This window comes from Danio rerio, chromosome 1 (genome assembly GCF_049306965.1).
Source record: "Danio rerio strain Tuebingen ecotype United States chromosome 1, GRCz12tu, whole genome shotgun sequence".
Classification (NCBI taxonomy): Eukaryota; Metazoa; Chordata; class Actinopteri; order Cypriniformes; family Danionidae; genus Danio; species Danio rerio.
In genome coordinates this window covers 60932022-60945000 of record NC_133176.1, presented here as the reverse complement: position 1 = coordinate 60945000, position 12979 = coordinate 60932022, and the positions used below count along the sequence as shown (strand labels likewise).

The following is a 12979-nucleotide window of genomic DNA, read 5'->3' as shown; positions in this document are numbered from 1 at the left end:
AGATTTTCACTGCATTTGTAACTACACAGTTACTTTTAAACAAAAGACGATGCAGCACAACATCAGCTATCCTTAGTTCATATTGGACTTGCACACAGATGCTACTATCCTCCACAATGTTAATGTAATATTTTCTGACCTCTGCAGGACTTGTGTTTTAGCAACTTTTCTGAGGGTGATTAAGCAATTTCTGTGTTAAAAACGCTTTCTAGCTCTCAGTACAAATTAAACATATTGCTCACATTTACCCATATGCATTGACATTTGTTTGGAAATGATACAATCATACCAATCACATCCCAATCATTTTGATCATGCATATGCTTGATCATGAAAGGATTTATATGCATCTACACTATTGATAATGGACACAGAACAACAACACAAAAAATACAGTTTTTTACAATGGCTATGACAGTTTTTTCAATACATTTAACAAGTTTGCTAAACTCTTAACGCGGCAACACACCTAAAATACACAATTGGCAAAACAGTTATTTTTATGTTTAAAATCACACATTGTTACAACCTCTTTGATGTTAGTCTAGGGTAAAAGTAAACTAAACTTCTAAACTACTTTTCAAAATACAAGAATAAACAAACACACTACACCATGTTTAACAAAACCCTGCAATCATGTTTCAAAATGAAATTATTGTTCAAAACACAAACACATGTTCTCTTCCAACATAAACATTCAGTCAATCAGAACACACTGACAATAAAAACACTATCATCAGCTGACATTACAGAAACTCCATTAGTTTATGTGTCAGCTCTGCCCTTATATTTGAAGTCTCGTTACAGTTTTGTTTCGTTGGGTTAAGTAAATCCATGCATTTTCTTTCATTTACGGCAAAAATTCTATACAAAACGAAGGAAAAAAATTGAGACACAGAATTTCTGCAGTACAGACCTTTTTTGCAGAAGGACATCACTGCAAACAGAAAAAGCACCACAATTATAATAAAATAACAAAGTAATCTTCTATTCTGCCCGGTCTTTTGCCACATGTGTATATATATATATATATATATATATATATATATATATATATATATATATATATATATATATATATATATATATATAATATGTTTTTTTTTGTCAGTTGCCAATGAGAAATAGCATATTGCGGTTATATAAATAAATAAAGAAATATATATATATATATATATATATATATATATATATATATATATATATATATATATATATATATATATATATATATATACACACACATTTATATATATATATATATATATATATATATATATATACATATATATATATATATATATATATATATATATATATATACATATATATATACATTTATTTATTTATTTATTTATATAACCGCAATATGATGTTTCTCATTGGCAATTGAATAAAATACAGGGAATAAATTTGTGTTTCAATTCACAATTAGAACAGCTGTTCACTTTGACTTTATCCTATATAATTTCTGTTTAGAACATGGTGTTATCTGTTCTGACATACTGTGTTAAAGCATTTGTAAATTTGACTGTAAAATTACATTGTTTTGTTCTTGGTTGTGCTTGTGTGTAAAAGAAGTTCAAGCATTTTAAATTTGTGTTAACTGGATGCATTTTGTGTCAAAACAACAAGAAATGTGTTAATTGTATAGCCCACGAAGACGGATGTTGTGCTAACTGTGTTAAGAGTTTAGGAAACTTGTTAAATGTATTGATAAAAGTGCCATAGCAATTGTAAAAAACTGTAAATAAATTAACACCAAAACTTAATTATGTTAAGTATATTAGAGTTTCAATTATTGGCGACTTTGTAAACAGGACAAAAATCTTGGGAATTCCCTTGGAAAATGTAAGCTTTATATTTCTGCTTTCAAATCCCTTACATTATTCCGTATTCAAAAATGGTCCCCATACAATAACCCTACATTTAAACATCTAAACTTATTTCATGATTTTAACATTTGATGCAGCAGTATTCTGATTTATAAACTCAAGGCTGGATGGGTCCATGCATTTACGCTGTTTTTGTGAAATTCTAAACCCACATCTACAGTATATGTACAGTAGCAAACTAATAACTGAAAAATAAATAAACACACACTGGGGTGGGCTACGTGAGGGGTGAAGATGTTCCTGAAGTAGATGATGTGTAAATTATTCTGCAAGTTTTGAGGATAGTGAAGCTGAACACAGTATACATATATCCAATGTTTACATTCGAATGTTGAGAGAATAAATTAAATAAATGGACAATTTTGAAACTTTTTTACATGTTTCTCCTCCAGATGCTCCAGATACTCCTGTGATCTCCATGAGTGGATCTGCTGTAATAAAGGAAAACGATTCAGTGAGTCTGAGCTGCAGCAGTGACTCAAACCCTCCTGCAGAAATCAGCTGGTTTAAAGGAACAACATTTGTAGGATCTGGAAGAATCTTCAACATCTCCAAGATCAGCTCTGATGACAGTGGAGAATACAAGTGTAGAGCCACAAATGAACATGGAGTGAAATACTCTGATGGTGTAACTATAAATGTGCAGTGTGAGTTTATGATGGCTTAGTAACTGTGACATTAACTGTCATAAACATATTATTTGATGTACATCTATTGTTGATTGTTAATATCTTCTTTCTCTTTTTTTTTAAAGATCCTCCCAGGAACGTCTCAGTGTCTATAAATGGATCTGCTGTAATAGTGTCTGGAGATTCAGTGGGTCTGATGTGCATCAGTGACTCAAACCCTCCTGCTCTGAACTTCAGCTGGTTTAAGGAGAATCAAAGCTCAGCTGTTGGATCTGGACAGAGTTTCAGTGCAGTACAGAGTGGACGCTTCTACTGTGAGGCTCACAATCCACATGGAGCTCAGAGATCAGACGCCGTCACTGTCACTGGTAAAGCTTTCACTTCATAAAGACTCCAAGTCAGCAGTCCTGCTTTGAGCATTAATCTCATATTCTTCATTTTTCAGTACGTCACAGTTGGCATGTCTGGTTGGGGATCACAGTGGCGTTTATAGGATTATTACTCATCATCCTTATCATTGTGTTCATAATGTAAGTTTACTTAAAAGTCATTCTCAATTACAGTAGAAGTTAATTTTCTCATGTATATGTGAATATTATAAAAACATTCTCACAAATATTACTATTAACTACTGGCTTATAACCTGCCTAATATTGATAAGTTAATCAAGTTTTAGTACTTATAAACCATGATCCTCTTCACCCCTAATCCTACGCAATATCTAAACCCAATTACTACCTTACTAACTATTAAAAACAACCCAGGCTCATTCTGAAACAGCTCATCCTGTGGACGTTTCTGGAGACCGTGAAATACATCCCGAGAGGTCTGTATTTTTGCCATTTTTGTTTTTGCATATATGCGAAACCATTATTTCATGTCTCAGATTTATTTTGCCAGTGCCGTTCGTAACTGCTGTTCCCGCGTAAATTCACCAGAGGCCGCTGTCGAACGACTGTCTGTCTGACTGACTGGCCGGCTGACCAATCCAATTGACTCCTTCCCTAAACCCAACCAATTTTATCTATTGACCCACCCACCTACTTGCTTCCCCTAAACCCAACCAAACGGTTTACAAAAGACGTCTAGAAAAAGAAAAGCCCTCGTCTGATTTAACTACGTTTTCGGATTTTACCAGATTCCAGTTGTTCACTTGATCATTTTATTTTTTGGATTCTGTTTTTGTCTTACCTGCTTTCTGAAACCGCTCTACCCTGGACTCGAACCTCATCTTCGTGGTCTCTGTGTCTCAAGTTCGCTGACATACATGACGAACTAACAGGACAAACTGATTGCGGCGGAAAAGCCCTCCACACGGAGGTAAGCGGTCAAATTGTTAGCTTGAAAAGGAACGGCGTCATACCACCCCATATCGTTCGTTTATTAAAAAAAAATGCTGAAATAATAATGAAGCCATACGTACCTCTGGCGTCATAATCTGCGGTCTCCAGAAGCATCCACGGGACTATGTTTTCAGAATGAGTCTGTGTTGATTAATAAGCAGCTAATTAGTAGTTTATTAAGCTAATAGTCTTAGTCAATGGTTTGTTATTGGTGTGAGTTGTACATTAAATTATACTGTGACTGTGAAAAAAACTCAGCTTACAATGTTTGTCTACCAAAGCAGGAGAAACCGAAAAGCTCCAAAAGCTGAAGACGTCAATGCGAAACAGGTCAATCATCCACACACATCTGACTTTACAGCTGCTCTTGGGAAATATCTCATTGTGCTTTTAGTTCAGTTTCATGTGTGAAGCAGTTGGTTTTCTTTCATTTCAGGATGATCTGTATTCTAGCATAACAGAGAGTGGCGTTCGTGCTTCTCAATCCGCCGATTGTGCTGATGCCATGTATGCTAGTGTTTCATCCAGCAAAACCGAAAGAGATGAAAATACAGAGGAGATGCAGTACGCAACTGTCCAGATTCACAAAAAGAAACCGAAGAAGAGAGCAGAAGAGAACGAATGTCACTATGACAATATCGGCATTCACCAGCCGGATCCTGCGATGAGGTGAGAACAACAGTAATCTTATACAGATCCTGTGATGCTCTTTTACACAATGTAAAATAAGTCTAGAGTGTTCCCAGAATCCATCTGTGACATTTCAGCATTTAGTACCTCTTTGATCATAAATTACTTCATGCATTAAATTGAAATCGAAAGAGAAATGTACAAATTTTGTATCTCTTTAAATGCAAATGAGGTGCTGCTCCCTGCCTCCTTTCCAGAAGTGGAGGCTTTGCAGTTTGTGCCTCTGCTACTTCAGCTACACTTACTCACTTTAATTTCGGGGGTGTTAATGTCTATTGAAGAGTTGGGGGGGTAATGTCAGTGACTAATATTGAAGAGTTGGGGTTATGTTGGTGATTGGTATTGAAGAGTTGAGGGTGGTAATGTTTGTGACTGGTATTGAACAGTTTGAGAGTGTAATGTTGATAATCAGGACTGAAAAGTTTGGGGGTGTAATGTTGGTGTCGGAATTCAAGAGGTTGGGGGGTGACCGGTATTGAAGAGTTGGGGGTAATGTTGGGGACTGTTATTGAGGAGATGGGGGAGCAATGATGGTGAGTTGACCGGTATTGAAGAATTGCGAGGGAAATGTCCATGATTGGTATTGAAGAGTTTAGGGGTGTAATGTCAGTGAGCAGTATTGAAGAGTTTGAGTGTATTGATGGTGACTGCTATTGAAGAGTTGCAGGTGTAATGTCAGTGACCGGTATTGAAGAGTTAGGGGTGTAATTTCGGTGACGGGTATCAAAGAGTTGGACGTATTATGCTTTAACTCCTTTAACTTATTCTTGAAATTATATCGTCCTCTGTATTATTGACATTTGGGATTTTGCAAAACTGAAGACAAAAGTGGAGGTGTATATGTTCATTTAAAAGAGTTGCTCATATAGGGAATCCGTCCTGTTATGATGAAATTAGATTAAAAATAGCAATTTTCTAAATAAGGCTCTATTAGGAGTGTGTGACAAACTTTAGATCTAATTAATTTTAAAGTATGATTTCATTATCATGCAGTTTAAAGCAGAACATCATAATGTTCACATGATGTGTGCTGTTATGATAGAGAACTAATGTGTTTGTTTTAATTGTCTTTTTTTTTTTTAGGCAGTCAAATGTGGAGACTGTGGAAGAGGGTTCAGTGATCTACAGCTGCGTCAGATGACTGTCAGACTGTGTGAATATAAACAAATATTAATTAAACGTTTTGATTTAAAGTGTTTTTTCCTAATTTAGGTGTCAATTTAACAATTCCTGCCATATTATTTAGCAAATCAGTTAAACAGATTGCCAGAGAATATAATAGAAAAGGAGCTTTCGCATTGTCATTGGGTCAGTGTTTGAGTCTTTGTATATTTGTGTTTGTAAAACATTTGTTAAAAATGCATTTTTTAAATGTCTGTTTCACATATTTCTGAGACTAAATAAACCAATTTTAAGTTGTTCTTAATTTCAACTCTTTATTTACTCTTGTTGTAGCCTGTGGTTACTTTAGCGCTCAACTCAAAATAACACATGCAGTCATAGCCCTGTGGAATGAGCTAAACATCATCAGAAACAAAAATAACTGTGGCTATGCAGTACTCGTGACTTTAGTTTAATATTAAGTCTGTACAGCTTTGTATATGCAAATATACTTAATTTGAAATATAACAGGAAGATTTTGATCATTGGTCCATCAAAGTGATTAGTGCAACTATATTAAGAAAATGCCAAAAGCACTGGTTTAATCGTTTTGACTAAAACAACAGTGAAATTCTGATGATGAGGTATGAAAAATTGTATTGCAGTTTTCAATGGTATCTAATAGATGTCATTATCTGAACAAGACATAAAAACACTTTGAAATGATTTCAAATGATGAGGGGTATAATAGAAAATGTATAAACTGGACTCAAGTGTCCAGTTCATTGCATTCCAAGAGAGACTTTTTTTCGAACAAATGCCCTAGCACTGTGATACAATTTTTCCACCCGTGTCATATTTTATCCATGTAGAGTCTCCATATTAAACAACATTAGTCAGAAATCATTTCCAATATCTCAACTGTTGACGTATGTAGAGATGCTGAGCTTTACTGCAGGGTTGAGGCTCTCTGTGAGGCTATTTCCTCTTCCTCCCTTATCTATAGGCCATTACCATGGAAACTAAAGGCAAAAAATAACTTTTCTGCGGTCAGCGTGACAAAATCCAGTATTGCTCAATATGCTTCATAATTCTACAGAAAAAAAGTTTCCAGGAAGAAAGAGAAAAGTTTTTTATACTTGAATATAACTTCACGTAATTCTGAATAACAGCACGTAATTCTGTCCAAAAGCAAATATATCCTGTTGTGTCATGATAGTTTGTCTTGGCAGACTAAAGAAAAGCAAACACTTTATGTATTACTGACGAGTGCCAAATCTTTTAGCTTTAGTGACTGTGTCTCTGAATTGCAAAGCTTGTGGTTTGTTTGTGGTCACACTGTTGAAAAAGCCTGAAGTGTGCTCATGTAAGCCCTCCTGGTCTGTGTGACCTAATCTGAGAGGCTTTTGGAGCCCAGCCTGTGGTAATAGTCATTAGTGCAATTTTTGAGACTAGGAATGTTGGTTAGCTTTCTAGCCTCAAATACACTTACTCTTTTAAACTTTGCTCCTATCCGGGTCACGGCACCAATATAATCCCTCCAGAACTGAGTGGGACTGAAACAGGCGATTGCAGCATGGTACGTTGGCACAAGGACACTAAAGACCACAGACTCTATAGTATGTTGCTTGTTGACCTCTTGAGATTAGGATAGTGAGGGTTCGTTACACAGATTCTGTTATTCTCACCCCCTTAAACCACACTCCCGCACTGGTCATGAAACCAATGTTACTGACATGTAAGTGTGCAAACTAACAAGGATACTAAAGACCACATTCTTCAGAGTATGTTGCTAGTGGACCTCTTGAGATGAGAGGAGTGAGGTTTACCTGTACAGATTCAGCTATTATCATTCCCTTAAACCACTTTCACATATGGATCAAGGTACCATTGTAACTGATAAATAGGCATGGTAGGTTTGCACACTAACAACAAGGCAAAAATCCCTATCTCTAGAGTACATTGCAAGTGCATCTTTTGAGATCAGGGTAGTGAAGTTTAACTGCACAGTTTCAGTTATTCTCAAACCCTTAAAACTCACTTCCAATAGCATCACGGCACCAATATAACTGGCATGGTAGGAGTGCACACTTACAATTTCACTAAAGACCACATTCTCTACAGTATGCTGCTAGTGGACCTCTTAACATTAGGGGAGTGAAGTTTAGCTCCACAGCTTTAGTTATTCTTATTATGTCCTTAAACCTCACTCCCATCCGGATCATGGCACCAATATAATTAATAAACAGGCAAGATAGGAGTGCACACTAACAAGGATACTAATGACCATAATCCATAAAGAGTATGGTGCTAGTGGACCTCTTGAAATAAGTGCGGTTTTGCTGCAGAGTTTCTGTTTTTCTTACCCTTAAACCTCATTTCCATCCTAGTCAAGGCACCAACGTAACTGGCATGGTAGGTGTGCATACTAACATGGATACTAAAGGCCACATTCTCTAGAATATGTTGCTAGTGAACCTTGATATCAAAGGAGTGAGGTTTAGTTAATTGTGTCTCCTTAAAGTGCACTCTCATCAGGGTCACGGCACCAGTGTATGCTTGGTGTGTACAGTAGCAAGGATGCTTTGTTTCTCATGTCACTACGTTTATTAAAAATAGTTGACAAATGTAAAATATAAGGTGTCATTAGAGCCTCGTTTACACTGCCAGTTAAATGGGACCCAATTCCGGAAAAAAATGCATGCCTGTGGATATTCAGAGATGAGTTTCAGGCCTCCCTCATACAGTTTAAAGCAGAAGTTTACATACACTGAATAAAAAGACACATAACCATTTTTAAAAGTCAGATGTTAATGTGACAACTTTTCTCTTTTAGGTTAGTTAGGATGATCATGTGTGTTTCTGTTCTGCTTTACATATCTTCTGACATCTTCTGTCAAGTTTACACACAATAAGATTATTCTGCCTCATAAAAAGCTCAGATAATGATGTCAAGGTTTTGGAAGTTTCTGATTGGCTAATTGACAACATTTGAGTTAATGTGAGGCACAACTGTAGAATAGTATTGAAGGAAAAGCTCAAACACACTGCTTCCTTGTGTGACAACATAGCAAAATCAACAAGCCAGAATCAACAACAAAGCCAGATTACCATTAGCTAAATTACTCTGGGGAAAAGACTAATGTTTGGAGACATGTCCTGTGCTCTGATGGAGCTAAGATTGAACTGTTTGGCCATAATGACCAGTGTTACATTAGGAGGACAAAGGGGAAAGCGCACAAGTCTAGGAACACCATCCCAACTGTGAAGTATTGGGGCGGCAGCATCATGTTGTGGGGTTGTTTTGCTGCAGGAGGGACTGGTCCACTTCACAGCATAGATGGCATCATGAAGACAGAACATTATGGAGAAATACTGAAGCAACATCTCAAGACATCAGCCAGGACATTACAACTTGGCCACAAATGGCTCTTCCAAACAGACCATGAGCCTAAGCACACTGCCAAATGAGTTCAAATGTGCTTTAAGGACAGCAGAGTGAATGTTTTGGAGTGGACATCACAAAACCCTGAGCTCAATCCTATAAAAAATCTGTGGGCAGAGTTGAAAAAGCTTGTGCGAGCGAGCTAATTATGTCAGGAGGAATGGGCCTAAATTTCTTCAAAGTATTGTGAGAAGCTTGTGGAAGGAGACCCAAAACATCTGACCAACGTTATACAGTTTTAAAGGAAAGCTAAAAAAAAATACCAAGGAAATGTGTGTAAACTTTTGATCTTCTAGAAATGAAATAAAAATTCTCAAAACAAAACATTCTCTCATTATTGTGGCTGGTTAGGGGTGGCTCGCTACTCGTCTCTCATTTTTTAGAGTGTATGTAAACTTCTTGGTTCAACTGTACATTAACATGTTGTACTGGCCGTTCTTATTGTGTGGGCTGGGGATAAGAAAGAGGAAGAAAGATTTTCTGTTTGCTATTCTTATAGAAATGCGTCAGTTTTATGCTCGCTGGAGATCAGAGTCACCAGAAAACGGTAAGGATTACTCTGATTAATATGTGAATATAGCCTGATTTATACTATTAAGGATACCGAAGAGAAATATTCACAATCCTTGATGAACTGATGACTGTTCTTCTGCTAATGTGTGTGTTATTGTGATCTTGTAGTGATGCCGGTGAGAATGGCTGCTCTTCTTACTCTGGTGATTCTGCTCATGATACACAGTGAGTCAATGGAGAATTCATAAACATTACATAATCACTTGTTCTTTAATAGTGAATCTCGTTTAATGAGGGTCGAGTGATCATTTACACCCCCGTTGAACACTATTTGATGTTTTATTTCAAAAATCTAAACTACCCTATCAAGTAGAACTTAAATGAGGACTAAAACTTAGTCCAAATATCTCACCAGTTAGCAGATTGCTTTGGCTGACCAATGCCTTTAACTTGTTTCAGGGGTTTGTGGACAGTGTTGGTATGTGAATTACACACCATCACCATACATTTGTGCACTAAGGGGTTCAACAGTGAGTACGACTTGCTTTTACCCTACTGGATATCAGATCGAGGAAGTGTTCTGGACCACGTCAAAGAATGCAAAACTTTCAGGCCCTGAAATAAGCCAATGGGATTGCTCTTCGGGAAATCAAGAAAACAGCTACTGCCTCCATATCAGTGAGGTGACACAGGAGGATTCAGACAACTACTATTGCACATTTGTTTCTTCATGGGACAATATATTTAGTGCAACTCAAGGAGTGCGTCTCTCTGTCACAGGTGACTTTCCTGAGGTTTCTCTCCTTTTCTGTGCATTATAGAAATGAGTGCAGATCCTAGTGCAAATTACATTATGACAAGGTTCATGTGTGATTTATGAAACATTTGAATGCAGATAATCGTCATTTGACTATCACACTTAATTGTTCACATTTTAAAACACAACATTCATATTGATAAATTCCAAGTTTTGCATTCAAATGATCGTATGTGCACTTTTCTGTTGCACGTTTGCTTGATAAATGAGACCCAGTGTGTGTGTTGTGTTCAGATCTTCAAGTGGAGTCTCCTGAGAGAGTGACAGAGGGAGATTCAGTCCGTCTGACATGTAGAAGCAGCTGTAAACTGATTGACACACCAATATTCATCTGGTACAGAAACTCAAAGCCATTAACACAAGGGAGTATTCAAAATAAACTTGTCTACAGTTCAGTCAGTAGAGGACATGCGGGCGGATACAGCTGTGGTGTGCAGGGACAGGATTACATCTCTCCTACTGTTTATCTCAATGTCAGATGTGAGTATGCATTTAATTTTTGGCATGTGCTTTTTTTTCTTTAAAGGCAAACTTTATTGGACACTACTTGTAACTAATGGGCTTTGCTCTTATGGTTGTCCAAAAGAAAAACACGCACTTTACAGTCAGGTAATTGAGTAATGTGTAACTGCCCGTCTTTGTTTGTACTCACTCCCTAAAACCTCAGCACCATCTGGGTCATGGCACCAAATGACTTGGAAAAAGTAGCTATGCACACTAACAAAACTACTTAAAGCCACAATCTGTGAAGTATGTTGCCGTTTGAACCTAGGATCCAGGAGGAACAATGAGGTTTTCGTTCAGGCTGTGGTACGCTGGACCAGCTCTATATCCTCATCAGGGTGCTCGAGGGTTCATGGGAGTATACCCAACCAGTCCACATTTGTTTTGTGGGCTTGGAGAGGGCATTCAACCGTATCCCTTGTGGCATTCTGTGGAGGGTGCTCTGGGAGTATGGGTACAGAGGCGTTTTGTTAAGGGCCGTCTTGTCCCTGTAGGAAACAGAGTAGGAGTTTGGTTCGCATTGCTGACAGTAAGTCAGACTTGTTCCCGGTGCATGTTGGACTCCAGCAGAGCTGCCCTTTGTCACCAATTCTGTTCATAATTTGTATGAAAAGAATTTCAAAGAGCAGCCTTGAGCTTGAGGGGGTCCGGTTTGGGGACCACAGGATTTCATCTCTGTTATTCGCAGACAATGTTGTTCTGTTGGCTTCATCAAACATGGACCTTCAGCATGTACCAGTGTGGTTTGATGCCAAATGTGATGTGGCTGGGATGAGAATCAGCACCTCCAAGTCCGAGGCCATGGTGCTCCATCTGGAAAAGGTGGTTTGCCATCTCCAGGTTGAAGGAAAGTCCGTACCCCAGGTGGAGATCAAGTATCTTGGGGTTTTGTTCACGAGTGAGGGACGGATGAAACATGAGATCGACAGGCAGACTGGTGCAGCGGCAGCAGTAATGCAGTTCGGTCCATTGTAGTAAAGAAGTTGCTGAGCCAAAAGGCATCGCTCTTGATTGACCGGTCAATCTATGTTCCTACTCTCACCTATGGTCATGAGCTTTGGGTCATGACAAAAAGGACAAGATCTTGGATACGAGCGGTCGAATTGAGTTTTGCAGGGTGGCAGGGTGCACCCTTATAGATAGGGTAAGGAGCTCTGTCAGGCGGGAGGAACTCAGAGTACAGCCGTTGCTCCTCCACATCTAGAAAAGTCAGCTAAGGTGGCTCGGGCATCTGTTTAAGATGCCTACCTAGGGAGGTGTTCCAGGCATGTTTCACCGGGAGGAGGCCTCGGGTTAGACCCAGGACACACTGAAGGGACTATATCTCTTGGCTGGCCTGTGAATGCCTCAGGATCCCCCTAGAGGAGCTGGAGGAAGTGTCTCGGGAGAGGCAAGTCTCGGGTTCTCTCTAAAGACTGCTACCCTGTGACCCAGCCCCGAAAAAGCAATTTAAAATGAATGAATGATGCCATTTAAGATTTGTTCTCAATCCAGTCACATCTACAGTCAGTACCCCCCAATAAATTTGAGTACAGCAGTGTTTATGTATGTTGTGTAACAATTTTTTCCCTGCATGACAATAGAGTAAGGACCATAGGAAATGAATTCTGGACGCTAGAAGTTAACAACAAGAAGTTCAGATCTGTACCCATAAACACGAATGAGAGTTATTAAGTTAATCGAAGTGAGTTCAAGTAATCAGGTGCCCCATTAACAGGGATGCCATGACAGGGAATATTAGAACAGTTTCAGGGGCACTCATCAGTATGGGACACTGACAAAAGTTAAAACAGGAGTGTTCTCTTTTAGTTTTGCTCCAACCATGTCCAAAATGGAGTTTGTAGCGAGCCCTGTGAGATCCACTCAATGGCCCAAACAATTATCTCCATTGGGGTAGAGCAGGGGTGTCCAAACTCGGTCCTGGAGGGCCTGTGTCCGGCAAAGTTTAGTTCCAACCCCAAACAGACTTGCCTGGACTAGCTAATCAAGCAAGTTGGAGCTAAAATCTACAGTTTGAGTTTGGACACCCCTGGTTTAGAGGA

General features: G+C 38.3%; 2 protein-coding genes across 3 annotated transcripts in view; both read left to right on the top strand.

Annotated features, from left to right (window-relative positions):
• Positions 1 to 5978, top strand: part of sc:d0284 — a 41013-nt gene extending 35035 nt beyond the window's left edge. The window contains exons 7-12 of one of the 2 annotated variants that reach the window (XM_021477761.3): positions 2288 to 2542; positions 2650 to 2892; positions 2970 to 3054; positions 4149 to 4197; positions 4304 to 4536; positions 5641 to 5978. In XM_021477761.3, coding sequence (XP_021333436.2) covers positions 2288 to 2542; positions 2650 to 2892; positions 2970 to 3054; positions 4149 to 4197; positions 4304 to 4536; positions 5641 to 5698 — 923 coding nt within the window. In that variant the 3' untranslated portion in view covers positions 5699 to 5978. The remainder of the gene's footprint in view (positions 1 to 2287; positions 2543 to 2649; positions 2893 to 2969; positions 3055 to 4148; positions 4198 to 4303; positions 4537 to 5640) is intronic. The other variant, XM_073907828.1, reaches the window with a different exon arrangement.
• Positions 5979 to 9604: 3626 nt separating this feature from the next.
• Positions 9605 to 12979, top strand: part of LOC101883960 (B-cell receptor CD22-like) — a 59567-nt gene continuing 56192 nt past the window's right edge. Inside the window, exons 1-4 of the mRNA XM_073909100.1 lie at positions 9605 to 9650; positions 9785 to 9841; positions 10076 to 10396; positions 10668 to 10917. Of these exons, the coding sequence (XP_073765201.1) occupies positions 9605 to 9650; positions 9785 to 9841; positions 10076 to 10396; positions 10668 to 10917 (674 nt within the window). The remainder of the gene's footprint in view (positions 9651 to 9784; positions 9842 to 10075; positions 10397 to 10667; positions 10918 to 12979) is intronic.